We start from the raw sequence: 18,044 nt of genomic DNA, 5'->3' as shown, positions 1-18,044 counted from the left end.
TTTAACCACCTCAGGACCGCCGTACGCAGGATTGCGTCCTGCCGGCGGTCCTGCTCTTCTGGGTGGACGCATATACGCGTCCTCCCGCGAGAGCCGAGATTTCCTGTGAACGCGCGCGCTCACAGGAACGGAAGGTAAGCGAGTGGATCTCCAGCCTGCCAGCGGCGATCCGAATTTTTTAACCCCTAACAGGTATATTAGACGCTGTTTTCATAACAGCGTCTAATATACCTCCTACCTGGTCCTCTGGTGGTCCCTTTTGTTAGGATCGACCACCAGAGGACTCAGGTAGGTCAGTACAGTAGCACCAAACACCACACTACACTACACCCCCCCCCCGTCACTTATTAACCCCTTATAAACCCCTGATCACCCATGATCACCCCATATAAACTCCCTGATCACCCCCCTGTCATTGATCACCGCCCTGTCATTGATCACCCCCCTGTCAGGCTCCGTTCAGACGTCCGTATGATTTTTACGGATCCACGGATACATGGATCGGATCCGCAAAAAGCATACGGACGTCTGAATGGAGCCTTACAGGGGGGTGATCAATGACAGGCGGGTGATCACCCATATACACTCCCTGATCACCCCCTGTCATTGATCACCCCCCTGTCATTGATCACTCCCCTGTAAGGCTCCATTCAGATGTCCGCATGATTTTTACGGATCCATGGATACATGGATCGGATCCGCAAAACACACGCGGACGTCTGAATGGAGCCTTACAGGGGGTGATCAATGACAGGCGGGTGATCACCCATATACACTCCCTGATCACCCCCCTGTCATTGATAACCCCCCTGTAAGGCTCCATTCAGACGTCCGCATGCGTTTTGTGGATCCGATCCATGTATCCATGGATCCGTAAAAAATCATGCGGATGTCTGAATGGAGCCTTACAGGGGGGGTGATCAGTGACAGGGGGGTGATCACCCTGATTACCCTGATCACCCCCTGTCATTGATAACCCCCCTGTAAGGCTCCATTCAGACGTCCGCATGCGTTCTGTGGATCCGATCCATGTATCCGTAAAAAATCATGCGGATGTCTGAATGGAGCCTTACAGGGGGGGGTGATCAGTGACAGGGGGGTGATCAGGGAGTCTATATGGGTGATCACCCCCCTGTCATTGATCACCCCCCCCCCCCCCCCCCCCCCCCTGGTAAGGCTCCATTCAGACATTTTTTTTGGCACAAGTTAGCGGAAATTTTTTGTTTGTTTTTGTTTTTTCTTACAAAGTCTCATATTCTACTAACTTGTGTCAAAAAATAAAATCTCACATGGACGCACCATACCCCTCACGGAATCCAAATGCGTAAACATTTTTAGACATTTATATTCCAGACTTCTTCTCACGCTTTAGGGCCCCTAAAAAGCCAGGGCAGTATAAATACCCCACATGTGACCCCATTTCGGAAAGAAGACACCCCAAGGTATTCAGTGAGGGGCATATTGAGTCCATGAAAGATTGAAATTTTTGTCCTAAGTTAGCGGAAAGTGAGACTTTGTGAGAAAAAAAAAAAAAAAAAAAATCAATATCCGCTAACCTATGCAAAAAAAAAAAAATTCTAGGAACTCGCCATGCCTCTCATTGAATACCTTGGGGTGTCTTCTTTCCAAAGTGGGGTCACATGTGGGGTATTTATACTGCCCTGGCTTTTTAGGGGCCCGAAAGTGTGAGAAGAAGTCTGGGATCCAAATGTCTAAAAATGCCCTCCTAAAAGGAATTTGGGCCCCTTTGCGCATCTAGGCTGCAAAAAAGTGTCACACATGTGGTATCGCCGTACTCAGGAGAAGTTGGGGAATGTGTTTTGGGGTGTCATTTTACATATACCCATGCTGGGTGAGAAAAATATCTTGGTCAAATGCCAACTTTGTATACAAAAAATGGGAAAAGACCGGAATTAGACTTACCGGTAATTCTGTTTCCATGAGATCATCACGACGGCATACAAGGAGATTGACCCCTGACCTCTGTAGGGGCAGGAACAGAGAAAGGTTAAATACCCTCCTCCCACCACCAACACCAGTGTTTCCAAAATCACACAGAGCAACCCGGTGGTGGAGAACAGTAAAAACAAGAAAAAAGGTATTACTCCATACCTTCTAGAGACCTGGGTAGGTCAAATAATTTGAATCAAGGGAGGGAATAACGTGCCGTCGTGATGATCTCATGGAAACAGAATTACCGGTAAGTCTAATTCCGGTCTTTCCATAGCATCATCACGACGGCATACAAGGAGATATAAAAAATATATCAGTCAAGGGGGGGCTACAGCCTGGAGGACTTTCCGCCCAAAGGACAGATCAGATGATCTGGAAAGATCCAGGCGATAGTGCTTTATAAAGGTATGAATGCTGGACCAAGTGGCAGCACGACAGATTTCCTCCAGGGAAGCCCCAGCTCTCTCAGCCTGAGAGGAGGACATGGCCCGGGTGGAATGGGCCCTAATGTGGACTGGACATGTAAGATTTTGTAATTGATAACAAAAACTAATAGTTTCTTTGAGCCATCTGGCTATAGATGACCGGGAGGCTTTCTGGCCCTTAAGTCTTCCTCCGAAGAGAACTAGTAGGCTGTCCGACTTCCTAAACTTTTCCGTCACAGTGATATAGTTTAAGACTGCCCGTCTAACATCCAGAGAGTGAAATGTGGCTTCTTTGTCATTAGCAGGGTGTTGACAGAAGGAAGGTAGGGTAACTTCCTGGCTCCGATGAAAATTTGATACCACTTTGGGGAGAAAACCAGGATCCAGACGGAGAATTAATCTATCATCTAGAATACGGAGGTAGGGTTCCCTGATCGATAGGGCTTGCAATTCTCCTACTCTGCGGGCCGAAGTTATCGCAATCAAGAAGGCAGTTTTCAAGGACCATAATTTTATAGGACAGTCAGACATGGGTTCAAAGGGCGGTAAGGTAAGGCCTGTAAGAACGATGTTCAGATCCCAGGAAGGGACGCGAGCGGTGATCGTTGGGCGGAGCCTCGTCGCTGCCTTGATGAATCTTTTGATCCAACGATGACCGGCTATATCTTGGTCAAAAAAACAAGCCAGGGCTGAGATCTGGACCTTCAAGGTAGAGGGCCTAAGTCCCAGATCTAGACCTCGCTGTAGGAAGTCCAGTATTCTTTGGATGTTAGGTTTATGTAAATGTGGCGATTCATCCCCACTCCAAGAACAAAAACGTCTCCAGATCTTAAGGTAGATTGCTGACGTTACCTTCTTCCTGGAAGCTTTCAGGGTAGCAATAACTTCGTTTGATAGTCCCTGAAGTTTCAGGGTTTGGGACTCAGGATCCAAGCTGCTAATTTCAGAAACTGCGGGTTTGGGTGCAGAACTGGGCCCTGCTGGAGTAGGTCCTCCCGTACCGGAAGGGGCCATGGATCCTGTAGAGAAAGTCTCTGGAGAGATGAGAACCAACTTCTCTTTGGCCACAGGGGAGCGATCACAATCACCGTGGCCTTGTCCTGGAGAACTTTCTGCACCACCTTCGGGATTAGAGGAAGTGGAGGGAAGGCATAGCATAGCTTCCAATGCCAACGGATGGCGAAGGCGTCTAATGTATGAGGCCTGTCCCTGGGGTTTAGGGAACAGAATGTTTCCACTTTTGAGTTGGCCCTGGTGGCGAACAGATCTACGTCGGGCAACCCCCATTTCCTTACCACTAAACTGAAGACTTCTGGACTTAGAGACCACTCTGTGTGATCGATCCTGTGGCGGCTGAGAAAATCTGCTTCTTGATTTAGTATCCCCCTCAGGTGAACTGCCGATACAGAGGCCACCTTCTGTTCTGCCCAGGCAAAGATCTTTGTTGCCAGCGCCTGAAGGGTTACGGACCGGGTTCCCCCCTGATGGGAGAGGTAGGCAATGGCTGTAGTGTTGTCCGATAGCACCTTTATATGATGAGCCTGCGCCCTGCCGTAGCTGCACTGAGCATGTAGCAAGAGCCCGCTCCTCCTCCCCCCCCCCTAATATCATCGTGGGAGAGGGGGATCAACAGACTCCCTGACCCATTCATAAATACCCCCGAAGGGGACTCACAGTTAGAAGTGCTGGCGGCGGCTCAGCTCTGGGGGACCGCTCCGGTACCGACATGGTCGCCTCTTCCGAAAGGTAAGGGTTCCGCACAGTGGGGGACCGATCCTGGGAGCGTTTGTCCGGAGCAGGCCTCGGTTTTTAAATTAAGCTCCACTCTGCCGCCACTGACGTCACTTCCGGGTCGCCGGCCGTGACGTCAAACATATGCGCCCAATGCGCCGGCGCGCACCCAGCTGCCGCGATGATGCCGGAAGGGAGATTGCGCCAGGGAACAGGCCCCGAAAATCGGGACGAGGTAGAGCCCCACACCCCTGCCCAGCGTTAGTACTGGACCGCGGGAGGGCAGGGGGACGCCATGCAGGATGCCGGCGATTTCTTAAGGTATCCACGCTGAATTCCAAGCTTCATCTCCCTGCATACAGGGAGACCTTTCTCTGCCCTGTCCTCTGTAGGGACAGGAAACACTGGTATTGGTGGTGGGAGGAGGGTATTTAACCTTTCTCTGTTCCTGCCCCTACAGAGGTCAGGGGTCAATCTCCTTGTATGCCGTCGTGATGATGCTATGGAAAGTTGTCTTTTGCCAAGATATTTCTCTCACCCAGCATGGGTATATGTAAAATGACCCCCCAAAACACATTACCCAACTTCTCCTGAGTACGGCGATACCAGATGTGTGACACTTTTTTGCAGCCTAGATGCGCAAAGGGGCACCTTTCGGATTTCGCAGGCCATTTTTTACACATTTTGATTGCAAGGTACTTCTTACACATTTGGGCCCCTAAATTGCCAGGGCAGTATAACTACGCCACAAGTGACCCCATTTTGGAAAGAAGACACCCCAAGGTATTCCGTGAGGGGCACGGCGAGTTCCTAGAATTTTTTATTTTTTGTCACAAGTTAGCGGAAAATGATGATTTTTCTTTTTTTTTTCTTTTTTCCTTACAAAGTCTCATATTCCACTAACTTGCGACAAAAAATAAAAAATTCTAGGAACTCGCCATGTCCCTCACGGAATACCTTGGGGTGTCTTCTTTCCAAAATGGGGTCACTTGTGGCGTAGTTATACTGCCCTGGCAATTTAGGGGCCCAAATGTGTGAGAAGAACTTTGCAATCAAAATGTGTAAAAAATGCCCTGCAAAATCCGAAAGGTGCACTTTGGAATATGTGCCCCTTTGCCCACCTTGGCAGCAAAAAAGTGTGACACATCTGGTATCGCCGTACTCAGGAGAAGTTGGGCAATGTGTTTTGGGGTGTCATTTTACATATACCCATGCTGGGTGAGAAAAATATCTTGGTCAAATGCCAACTTTGTATAAAAAAATGGGAAAAAGGAGATTTTTGTATAACTTACCAGTTAAATCTCTTTCTCGCTCTTCCTTGGGGGACACAGACCTTGGGTATAGCTCAGCTCCCTAGGAGGCGTGACACTAAGTAAAACTGTTAAGCCCCTCCTCCATCAGCTATACCCTCAGCCTGGAGATAGAGGCTACCAGTTGCGTGTCCAAGTAGTGAAAGGATAACAACCAATAACGGAAACAACCAGCCAGCAACCCAACGGGGCGCCAGACCATAACCCTGTAACCAAACACAGAAGGGTGGGTGCTGTGTCCCCCAAGGAAGAGCGAGAAAGAGATTTAACTGGTAAGTTATACAAAAATCTCCTTTTCTCGCCCATTTTCCTTGGGGGACACAGACCTTGGGACGTTCAAGAGCAGTCCAAGAAGGGAGGGACCACAAACCCAAGGCGGAACACCACCAGAGCAGCAGGAAACCGCTGCCTGCAAAACCAGGCGGCCCAAAGCAGCATCCGCTGATGCATGCGTATGCACCCTATAGAACTTTGTGAAAGTGTGCAGAGAGGACCAAGTGGCTGCTTTGCACAACTGTTCAGCCGAGGCCCGATGCCTCTGCGCCCAGGAAGCTCCGACTGCTCTGGTGGAATGAGCAGTGACGCCGAAAGGCGGAGGTCTGCCCTTGGCTCGATAAGCCTCAGACACCGCCAGTTTAATGAAACGGGCAATAGCCACCTTGGAGACCGCCAACCCTTTGCGCGAACCCTCCGGAACCACAAACAGGGAGTCCGTGCGCCGAAAGGACCCGGTGACCTCCAAGTAAATCCTCAACGCCCTGACCACATCCAGACGGTGCAGTTCCCGTTCTCTGGGGTGGGAAGGAGAGGGACAGAGCGACGGAAGGACGATGTCCTCATTGATGTGAAAGGCGGAGACCACCTTTGGCAGGAAAGTCGGGACAGGCCGAAGCACAACCTTATCCTGGTGGAAGATCAGGAAAGGTTCGGAGCAAGAAAGAGCCGCTAACTCCGACACCCGTCGGAGAGACGTGACGGCCACAAGAAAGATGACCTTGCAGGACAGAAGGCGAAGGGAGACCTCCCGTAAAGGCTCGAAGGGGGCTGATTGGAGCGACGAGAGCACCACATTCAGGTCCCAGGAAGGAACTGGAGGGCGGTACGGCGGAACAGAGTGAGCCACCCCTTGTAAAAAGGTCTTAATTGGCCCTAGAGGGGCCAGGGGACGCTGGAGAAGATTAGACAGCGCCGAAATCTGACCCTTCAGAGAACTGAGGCACAGCCCCAGGTCCAGACCCGACTGGAGGAAGGACAGGATTGTGGGAAGAGAAAACCGGAGAGGTGGGATGCTCCGGGACTCACAGAACCCCAGATAGGACCTCCAAACCCGATAGTAGATCCTAGAGGATACGGGCTTACGAGCCCGGATCATGGTGCGGACTACGTCCGCGGAGAAACCCCGTCGCGTTAAGACGGCGGTCTCAATAGCCACGCCGTCAAACGTAGCGAGCCTAAATGCTCGTGGAAGATCGGTCCCTGAGAGAGAAGGTCTTCCCTGGAGGGCAGTGGCCACGGTGCGTCTGCCAACAGCAACATTAGGTCGGCGTACCAAGACCGGCGGGGCCAATCCGGGGCGATTAGAATCGCGGGGACGCCCTCTGCCGCGATCCTCCGATGAACCCGTGGCAGGAGGGGTAAAGGAGGAAAGACGTACAGAAGGGAGAATTCGCGCCACGGAAGGACGAGCGCGTCGGCGCCGTATGCCTTCGGGTCCCGTGCCCTGGCCAGGTATAGGGGGACCTTGTGGTTGAATTTGGAGGCCATGAGGTCCACGTCGGGGCGACCCCAGCGAAGACAAAGGGCTTCGAACACCTCTGGGTGCAGGGACCATTCTCCCGGGTCGATGGTGGACCGGCTGAGGAAATCCGCCGCCCAGTTGTCCACCCCCGGGATGTAAATCGCAGATAAGGCCGGCACGTGCGTCTCCGCCCAGAGGAGAATGAGGGTCACCTCTTGCATCGCTGCAGCGCTGCGAGTGCCTCCCTGATGGGTTATGTATGCCACAGCCGTGGCATTGTCCGATTGGATCCGAACAGGGTGGCCCCTCAGCAGATGGGTCTAGTGTCTGAGGGACAGAAGAATCGCCCTCAGTTCCAGAATATTGATTGGAAGTCTGGACTCCGATAGAGACCAAACGCCCTGGACGGACCGGGGAGGGAAAACCCCCCCCCACCCCCGTAAGCTGGCATCTGTGGTAATCACCAGCCAGTTCAGTGGAAGGAAGGACTTCCCCCTTAGAGGGATATGCAACCACCAGCCGAGGGAAGCCCGAGCCAGGGGAGGCAGAAGAAAGGTCCTGTCCAGACTCCTCGGTGATTTGTCCCAGGCCGACAGAATTGCCCTCTGAAAGGTGCGGGATCGGAATTGTGCGAACGGCACCGCTTCGAAACAGGCAACCATCTTTCCCAACAACCGCATGCTGGATCTGAGGGAAGGGCGGTGATGACGGAGGAGACTGCGAACCGACCCGCGAAGGGCCAGACGCTTGTCCGACGGAAGGCGGACCTCCGCCAACTCTGTATCCAGGAGCATCCCCAGGAAGATCAGCCGTCTGGAGGGGGTAAGGGAAGATTTGGGGTGGTTGATAATCCAACCGAACCGCGTCAGGGTCTCCAGAGTGAGTTCCACACTGCGGGATGTCTGAGAGAAGGAGGGTGCCTTGACCAGGATGTCGTCCAAGTATGGGAGAAGAAAAACACTTCTTGAACGTAGAAGGGCCAAGACAGGGGCCAGGACCTTGGTGAACACTCGAGGAGCCGTCGCCAGACCAAAGGGAAGGGCGACGAATTGGAAGTGATCGTCCCCCACCGCAAAGTGCAGGAAGCGGTGATGACATGGAGCAACCGGATCGTGGAGGTATGCATCCTGAATGTCGATTGAGGCCATGAAATCCCCTCTTTCCAGGGAGGCCACTGCGGACCTGAGAGACTCCATCCGGAATCTCTGCAGTCGGAGAAAACGGTTCAGGCGTTTTAGGTCCAAGATCGGACGCACTGAGCCTTCCTTCTTGGGAACCACAAAGAGGTTCGAGTAGAACCCCCTGAACCTTTCCGTCGGAGGCACGGGGGCGACGACACCCTTGTCCATTAGAGAGTGAATGGCCGCGAAGAAGGCGGCCACTCGTACGGGATCTCGCGGAGGACGGGATCGGAAGAAACGGTCTGGCGGAATGGACGCAAATTCGATTTTGTATCCGCAAGATACAATCTCGAGCGCCCATGCGTCTGAGATGTGGGCCCGCCATACGTTCCTGAATAGGAGAAGGCGGCCCCCCACCCGGGTGGGTGGGGGCGCACCTTCAGGCAGAGGGCTGCTGGCCTGTGGGAGCCCGTGCAGGCTGGGACTTGCGCCAGGTAGTTTGCGTCCGAAAAAACGGCTTCTTGCGTCTATCCTGGGCTGGGCCAGAGGAAGAAGAACTGGCCGCGGGTCTAGACCCGGTGGGCTTGCGAAAGGACCGAAAAACGGGACGAACCAGCGCGACCACGGGGGGCGCCCATTGGCCTGGACTGGGGGAGGTGAGTACTCTTCCCACCCGTGGCCTCTGATATAAGTTCGTCCAGACGGGTTCCGAACAGGCGGGAACCCGTGAATGGTAGGCCGGCCAAAGAGCGTTTGGAAGCGGCGTCCGCCGCCCAAACCTTCAGCCAGAGTTCCCTCCTGACAGAAACTGCCAGGGCAGAGGAACGGGCAATGAGGGCACCCGCATCAAGGGAGGCCTCACAGACGAATTTTCCGGCCTGAACAATTAGTTGGGCTAAGGAACGGAGGTCCTGAACAGGGACGTCCGACCCTAACTCCCGTTCCAGTTGCAAACCCCATTCAGAGACCGCTTTGCCAACCCAGGCGGAGGCAAAGACCGGTCTAAGGGCCGAACCAGAGGCAGTAAATATGGCCTTGGAGAGGGATTCCGTACGACGGTCCTCAACAGACTGGAGGGAAGATCCGTCCTGTACAGGAATAGTAGTGCTTTTGGACAGGCGAGCCACGGGAGGATCAACCTTAGGCGGGGATGTCCACGTGGTCACAGAATCCGCTGGAAAGGGATAACAAATGTCCAGGTTTTTGGGTGTAATAAAGCGGACGTTAGGCCGAGTCCAAGCCTTGGATACCACAGAAGAAAAATCAGCGTGTATGGGAAAAACCTTGGAGGCCTGTTTGGGGCGGAGAAAGGACACGCCGGCCTGTTCAGAGCTGGGGGGGTCATCGTGTAGCTGAAAGGTATCACGGATGCTAGTGACAAGATGCCCCACCGCGGACGCCAATTTGGACGGAAGCTCTGAGTCCATGTCCACGTCCGAATCCGCCAGTTCTCCCTCAGAAAGCGTATCCCTTTGAGAGGATAGACTTGACTGAGCTCGCACGCATGGCGGAGAGAGCGAAGCATCTGGAGAAGATGTGCGCTCAACCCTTGAACGTTTCTGAGTATGCCGGGCCCTGGAAGATTCGCTGGGAGGCAGGGAACCAGTGGGGGCGGCAGAAACGGTAGTCCCAGCGGGTGCGACAGGGATTGTGGCAGCCTGCGGGAGAGGCGGTCTATCCACGAGACGGCCCACTACGTGTGTAAGGCTTTCCACCGCCTGAGACAGAGACCTAGCCCAGTCAGGGGGTTCAGAGGCACCGGGGGGCGTAGCGGGAAGCGGGCCCTGCACCGGGGCCTGACATGCAAGGCAATGCGGCTCAGATTGCCCACGCGGAAAAAGTTCCTTACAGGCGGTACAGGCATGGTACCAGGGTTTGGGGGCACCTGTGGGATCTGACATGCTGAAGTGTGGTTGTACTCTAATATAGAGACCACAAAGGGTTATAGCAGCTATGACCAGGAGGGTTAACTGTCCTACCAGTGCCTCAGAAGAACGTCAGGAGATGGCCCAGATCAGCAGCAGCAGAGAAGCAGTGAACAGCAGTGAGCAGCAGAGAGCAGCAGAGAGCGCCCACAGAAGCCGAGCGATGTACACAGGAGGTTAGAGTCCCCCACCGTGTCCCAGCTTCCTGTCAGGAGTGAGGAAGCGCGGGAAACCTCAGCAGAAAGCACGGGGAACAAGCTCCGCCCCCTCCAGCGCTTGAAATGTCTCCTGTGAAGGAGAACGTAGCTCCGCCCCCAAAATGACGCGCGCGTAAGCCCCGCCCCCTGCCGGGACCGCTAAGCCCCGCCCCCCGTTCTCGGCGGGAAGGGGGAGAGAGAGAAGAGAAAAATGGAGTCAGCCCCGAATGAGGGGGAGGAGGGGGGGGGGAGAAAGATAGCAGCGTGGGGGGGAACGGCGTGGGGGTGCTGAGGATGCTGCTGTGCTGCATTGTCCTGCAGATGAGCGCTCAGAATGAGCGACCACGGGTGCCCCCCTTACCCAGAGGGGTAGATGCTGCAGATAGGGACGGGGTATGGGCTGGAATAGCCATCTCACCGTCCGACGTCTTCACCCTCAGTCCTTTCCAGCAGGGTCGCCCCTTCAGCCACTGGCACCGCAGTGGCAGGAAGCTGGAAGAGGGGCTTGGCGTGCGGGCGACCCCCTAGCTGGCGGGATGTAGGGGAGCCATTGCTGCCCAGATCCTCCTATTGCTTCTGTGGGGGAGGCAGCAGTGCAGATAAGTTGGCACTGGCGCAGCTCAACCCCGGGAGAGCAGAGAGGTCTAATGCGTCTCTGGTATCCCTAAGAAAAAATAAAATAACAAAATTAGAAGAAAAAGTAAAAATAACAAGGAGAAAACAGCCCTGCAGTAGCAGGGAGTGTCTTGCCTCCTTGGACACTAAGCTAAAACTGGTAGCCTCTATCTCCAGGCTGAGGGTATAGCTGATGGAGGAGGGGCTTAACAGTTTTACTTAGTGTCACGCCTCCTAGGGAGCTGAGCTATACCCAAGGTCTGTGTCCCCCAAGGAAAATGGGCGAGAAAGTTGTCTTTTGCCAAGATATTTCTCTCACCCAGCATGGGTATATGTAAAATGACACCCCAAAACACATTCCCCAACTTCTCCTGAGTACGGCGATACCAGATGTGTCACACTTTTTTGCTGCCAAGGTGGGCAAAGGGGCACATATTCCAAAGTGCACCTTTTGGATTTCACCGGTCATTTTTTACACATTTTGATTGCAAAGTTCTTCTCACACATTTGGGCCCCTAAATTGCCAGGGCAGTATAACTACCCCACAAGTGACCCCATTTTGGAAAGAAGACACCCCAAGGTATTCCGTGAGGGGCATGGCGAGTTCCTAGAATTTTTTATTTTTTGTCGCAAGTTAGTGGAATATGAGACTTTGTAAGAAAAAAAAAAATATATAAAATCATCATCATTTTCCGCTAACTTGTGACAAAAAATAAAAAGTTCTATGAACTCACTATGCCCATCAGCGAATACCTTAGGGTGTCTACTTTCCGAAATGGGGTCATTTGTGGGGGTTTTCTACTGTTTGGGCATTGTAGAACCTCAGGAAACATGACAGGTGCTCAGAAAGTCAGAGCTGCTTCAAAAAGCGGAAATTCACATTTTTGTACCATAGTTTGTAAATGCTATAACTTTTACCCAAACCATTTTTTTTTGCCCAAACATTTTTTTTTTATCAAAGACATGTAGAACAATAAATTTGGCGAAAAATTTATATATGGATGTCGTTTTTTTTGCAAAATTTTACAGCTGAAAGTGAAAAATGTCATTTTTTTGCAAAAAAATCGTTACATTTTGATTAATAACAAAAAAAGTAAAAATGTCAGTAGCAATAAAATACCACCAAATGAAAGCTCCATTAGTGAGAAGAAAAGGAGGTAAAATTCATTTGGGTGGTAAGTTGCATGACCGAGCGATAAACGGTGAAAGTAGTGTAGTGCCGAAGTGTAAAAAGTGCTCTGGTCATGAAGGGGGTTTCACCTAGCGGGGCTGAAGTGGTTAATCCAAGAAGAAACGAAAAATACACTTTCGAGTAAAACCTAGTTTAAAGCACAACCCCTTGAGATTATTTTTTTATATAAACCACCGAGGCTCAGTTCTGCACCCACTTTTATCCCCAGTGGATAAGGACTGTAATAAAAGATTAAAAGAGGTCATCTCAGACAAGGGTAGCAGAACACTGGGGTATGTCACCCAAGTCTGATTTAGGGGACACAGCTGGAGACCCCAGCAGTCAGAGCCCAGCCAATCAGACACTGGTGAATTATCAATAGATGTTTAGTCTCATGTCTATGGTGACAGACTGCCTCTGTCTAAGTCAAGGAACATACCTGAAACTCGTGGGGCTTTAGTTTGCCCTCTCGTGCACGTACAGCTAAGGACCCCACATCTTTGCTGATGGATGCAAGGCCCTTTACGTGTGCATTGAAAACTATAGGTGTAATAAGGCCGGCCTGTGTGCTAACCGCCACACTGACGTCCACCACGTGGTTTCTAGAAAAATAGACAATTGGAGATTAGACTTAAAAATCAATTTGGACGCCGCTTATTCCCTGGACTTGTCCGACTTACTGTCTAATAACAGTGTCCATCCAGGAGGAGTTTGCCTCAGGCACCTTCAGACATGATAGAGCCGATGCCTTAATAATGAAATCATTGACCGAGAGCTTAAGGTTGTCAGACTTTGTAACCTGCAGAACAAGAAGATAACCAATCACGGGTCAATCATTTATACTGCAGTGTTATGGTTATCAATAGTGAGGAGAGTAGAGAGCTTCAGATGCTACATCCCAAACCGCTTCGTTCAAAATTTCAGACTAAGGGTCAACTCAGACGGCCGTAGTGCTTTGCGGATACGCAAAACACGGATACCGGCCGTGTGCGTTCCACAATTTGCTTACCGCACATGGCTGCAACCATAATAGAAAATGCCTATTATTGTCCGCAATTGTGGACAAGAATAGGACAAGCTCTATCTTTTCTGCAGAACCACGGATGAGAACAGCACACCGTGTGCTGTCTGCATCTTTTGTGGCCCTATTGAAATGAACGGGTTCGCACCCGCAGAATGGATGTGGACCCATTCATACGGTCGTGTGAATGAGCCCTAATACTGTACAGAGATCCGTCTCCGTACAGTATTAAAATGTACAGGCTACGATGAGCCAACGCACTCTAGCCTGTGGCTCTCCTACTGTCGTGACTCTTTATTGTGCTTGTAAATGAGTGACCGTCCTTTCATTTCTTAAAAGGTGACTTGAACCCCTGATGAAAAAACAAAGGGTCAGCAGCGCTGCCCAGAGCTCTCTGCCCTGAAGGCTTTCCTTGGCTATGCTCAGCTTTTTAAGGCTAAGTTCACACAGACGAGATTTCCGCGCGGGTGCAATGCGTGAGGCGAACGCATTGCACCCGCACTGAATCCTGACCCATTCACTTCTATGGGGCTGTGCAGATGAGCGGTGATTTTCACGCATCACTTGTGCGTTGCGTGAAAATCACAGCATGCTCTATATTGTGCGTTTTTCGTGCAATGCAGGCCCCATAAAAGTGAATGGGGCTGCGGGAAAATTGCAGGCATCCGCAACCAAGTGCGGATGCGGTGCGATTTTCACGCATGGTTGCTAAGATGAAAGTCTATTCACTGTATTATTTTCCCTTATAACATGGTTATAAGGGAAAATAATAGCATTCTTAATACAGAATGCTTAGTAGAAGGTCAATTGAGGGTTAAAAAAATAAATAATTAACTCACCTCCTCCTCTTGATCGCGTAGTTGCTGAGCTCTTCTTTAATCATGAGCTGCCGGCTAAAGGACCTGTGGTGGACTATGTCAGTGTTTCCCAACCAGTGTGCCTCCAGCTGTTGCAAAACTACAACTCCCAGCATGCCAGGACAGCATTTGGCTGTGCGGGCATGCTGGGAGTTGTAGTTTTGTAACAGCTGGAGGCACACTGGTTGGGAAACACTGGACTATGTGATGAGCTCAGTGATGTCACCACAGGTCCTGAAGAAAGAACAGGAGACCGGCAGCTACGCGATCAATTGGAGGAGGCGAGTTAATTTATTTTTTAACCCTCAATTGACCTTCTACTATGCATTCTGTATTAAGAATGCTATTATTTTCCCCTCTAACAATGTTATAAGGGAAAATAATAACATCTACACAACACCGAACCCAAACCTGAACTTCAGTGAAGAAGTTCGGGTCTGGGTACCACATTCAGTGTTTTATCACGTGCGTGCAAAACGCATTGCACCCGGGACGCATCTTATGGCAAAATGTGACGCCCGTGTGAACCCAGCCTAAGTGTGTGTGTGTGCGCAGTACATCACATATATTTTCTATGGATCAGTACTTCACACACTCAAAAAACCCAGCAGAGGTGATGAAGGCTAAGAGCACAGCTCTTTACGATGAGCTACTGCCCCTTCGTTTCTTCATAGGTTTAACATTTGGAGGCTTATGTGTACAAGCATGTAGAAAGTCTAACAGGTCAGTGGCTTGTGCAGAAAGTCTCTACTGCTGCTCTTCAAGGGGTCCTCTCACTGCAGCAAATGGCATTCATCATGTAGAGCAAGTTAATACAAGGCACTTACTAATGTACTGTGATTGTCCATATTGCTTCTTTGCTGGCTTGATTAATTTTTCCATCAAAGTATACACTGCTCGTGTCCAGGGTTTACGACCACCCTGCAATTCATCAGCGGTGGCCGTGCTTGCACACGTCCAATGTGTGCTCCCACAGTCCCAGGCACCTGAGAGGGCAGCACCTTTTCCTATAGTATGCAAGCAGGACCACCACTGCTGGATTGCAGGGTGGCCGTAACCCCTGAATACGAGCAGTGTGTAGTGCGATGGAAAAATGAATCAGGCCAGCAAAGGAGGTAATGTGGACAAATCACAACACATTAGTAAGTGCCTTGTATTAACTTAATCTACATGATAAATTCTATGTGCTGGATTGAGGAAACCCCTTTAAAGGTTAGGTGTCTCAACTTATTAATAAATAGTAGCAGGCAACACTTACAAGTGGAGTACGTATTTATTTACTAAAATCGGGACAATACCTAAAATAATCACCAGCGATAATAAAAAGCCCCAGAAATGATAAAATAGCAATTATAATAGCAATAAGTATAAAATAGTGATAAATCCAGGAGCATACACAAATAAATGAATTCATCTCATGAATATCGTAGTTGATTTAACAGCGACTGAACAAATTACTTTTCCAATTCACAGTGGAAGATAAAACCAGTTCAGTTCAGTTCACTTCCATATTCTGATACAATTGTAGCAGCATAGATTAGGAAAATAGAAAGTATATGTCTCCAAATTCACCGTCATTTGTTGCGATATAGGCAGGGTGTCAGTAGTTGGTAGATAACTATCGATGTCAGCGCTTTGATATCTACCAACTACTGACACCCTGCCTATATCGCAACAAATTACGGTGAATTTGGAGACATATACTTTCTATTTTCCTAATCTATGCTGCTACAATTGTATCAGAATATGGAAGTGAACTGAACTGGTTTTATCTTCCACTGTGAATTGGAAAAGTAATTTATTCAGTCGCTGTTAAATCAACTACGATATTCATGAGATGAATTCATTTATTTGTGTATGCTCCTGGATTTATCACTATTTTATACTTTTTGCTATTATAATTGCTATTTTATCATTTCTGGGGCTTTTTATTATCGCTGGTGATTATTTTAGGTATTGTCCCGATTTTAGTAAATAAATACGTACTCCAATTGTAAGTGTTGCCTACTACTATTTATTAACCATTTACTACTAGATTGGGTGAGTCTTAGCAGTGCACCTATCCATCATTACTCCTGGTTGAGCAACCCAATATCACTTTGTTTCCATTGTGTCTCAACTTATGTAGTGTCACAATGACAACCTCTGTCCATAAGCCCCGATTGATGCATATGGTCCCCCCTGCCATGGTCGCCGTGTAATGCTGCATTTCAGCCACTACAGGGGAAAGATCTCAATAGAGACCTTTCCCCTATTACAAAAAAAAAAAAAAAAGTTCTCTTCATGAGAAAACCTCCTGATTAACTCATTTTAAAGTTTCCATAAACTTTTGAATTTCCAATAATATGGAAGTCCTATCCATTCCAAATTATGGGAAGTTTAGTGTAATGTGTCAAGTATATTGAGTGGCACATCAGAACGGGCACACATCAGGCACGATGTAAAGGAGAATACAGATGTTCGTGTTCAAACAGAGGAGACAATTGGGGGGGGGGGGGGTGAAAAAGTGCAGAAAGCAAAGAAATATACAATTGAATCCAGTCTTACTTCATTTAACTCCTTCCTTAACTTCAGGATTTCTCCCATGTTGATATCGATGGACAGGTAGTAATGAGGTATGGTTTGTTTGGACTGCATGAGCCGCTGAGCAATCACCTGCAGGAAAGATCAGAGGTCTGTCACGTATCACAGTTGGTGCAGCAATGCATTAGGTCCACATCAGGACCCTCCTGTACCAGGCTTCTGGCGGTCTGTTTAACGTGACTATCGTGGCGTGCAGCAGACAGGGATCACCAATCTCACCTTCCTGATATTGCTAACAGGGATATCCGTGAAAACTCCAGTAGGAACAGCTGCCACGGCTGGAGATGGAGCTGCTGGGGCGGCGGCGGCAGGAGTCTAAGGGCATAAAGTAATCACAGAACACGTTATACCAGGATGAAGCAGAGCCGAGCGCTGGATACGATGTACTCAGTCTTTTCCATATCAAGTCCGATTGCACTTTTTACATATTATATATACTGTACACTCCGCGGCTTATAATATACAGTTGGTATTCAACTAACATAGTGACCAGTAGGGTTGTTTCGGGTATTGAACTTTCTATACTTTTAGCCCGGTATCGATACGATACCGGGATTTGTCTTTTATCGATACTAGGCTCTGCTACTGCAAGGAACATGGATCGCGCTGCTCTCAGAGCGGCCATGTTCCCTCAGCAGCACGGGGCAGAAGGAAGCAGTCTCTCCCTCCCCCCTGTGCAGCTGCCACCAATGGGAACGAAGAGGAGGGGAGGGCGCACTGCGCCACCAATGATAACTAACGTTTAATACATTACAAATACAGCCGGCGGCAGAAACAATTGCCGGCACCAGACCTCTGACAGGGCGCTGCGATCCGAGGCAATTAACTGCCGCCGGCTTTATTTGTATTAAACGTTAATTATCATCATTGGTGGCGCAATGCCCCCCTCCCCCTCCCCTCCGTATTAAAAACATTGGTGGCACAGTGCCCCCACCCCCAGTATTAAAATCATTGGTGGCACAGTGCCCCCACCCCCAGTATTAAAATCATTGGTGGCAGTGGCCACAGGGTCTCCTCCTCATTGGTGGCAGTGGCAGTTGTGATCAGATCCCCAGCAGTGTAATCCCGGGGCTCCGATCGGTTACCATGGCAGCCAGGACACTACTGAAGCCCTGGCTGCCATGGTAACATCCCTGCTGCTGTGTGTACTATGCACAGGGCAGTAGGGAGAGTGTAACATCCTATTCACCCTAATAGAGCTCCATCAGGGTGAATAGGACAATGGATTAAAAGATCCCAGGTTCTTGCCCCTAAGGGGAGAAATAGTTATTCAATAAAAAGTTTTAAAAAATAAAATAAAAAAATATTAAGTATAAATCACCCCCTTTCCCAATTTTACATATAAAATATATAAACAATAAATAAACATATTACATATCGCCACGTCCGAAAAGTCC

General features: G+C 49.8%; 1 protein-coding gene across 1 annotated transcript in view; it reads right to left on the bottom strand.

The window, feature by feature from the left end:
* DLAT (dihydrolipoamide S-acetyltransferase) overlaps positions 1-18,044 on the bottom strand; it is a 43,067-nt gene that overhangs the window by 4,447 nt on the left and 20,576 nt on the right. Inside the window, exons 9-12 of the mRNA XM_044282302.1 lie at positions 16,867-16,962; positions 16,612-16,719; positions 12,867-12,985; positions 12,626-12,788 (exon numbers count right to left, since the gene is read on the bottom strand). Coding sequence (XP_044138237.1) covers positions 12,626-12,788; positions 12,867-12,985; positions 16,612-16,719; positions 16,867-16,962 — 486 coding nt within the window. The remainder of the gene's footprint in view (positions 1-12,625; positions 12,789-12,866; positions 12,986-16,611; positions 16,720-16,866; positions 16,963-18,044) is intronic.

Source organism: Bufo gargarizans, chromosome 2, assembly GCF_014858855.1.
Source record: "Bufo gargarizans isolate SCDJY-AF-19 chromosome 2, ASM1485885v1, whole genome shotgun sequence".
Lineage (NCBI taxonomy): Eukaryota > Metazoa > Chordata > Amphibia > Anura > Bufonidae > Bufo > Bufo gargarizans.
This window is presented reverse-complemented; position numbering and strand designations above follow the sequence as displayed.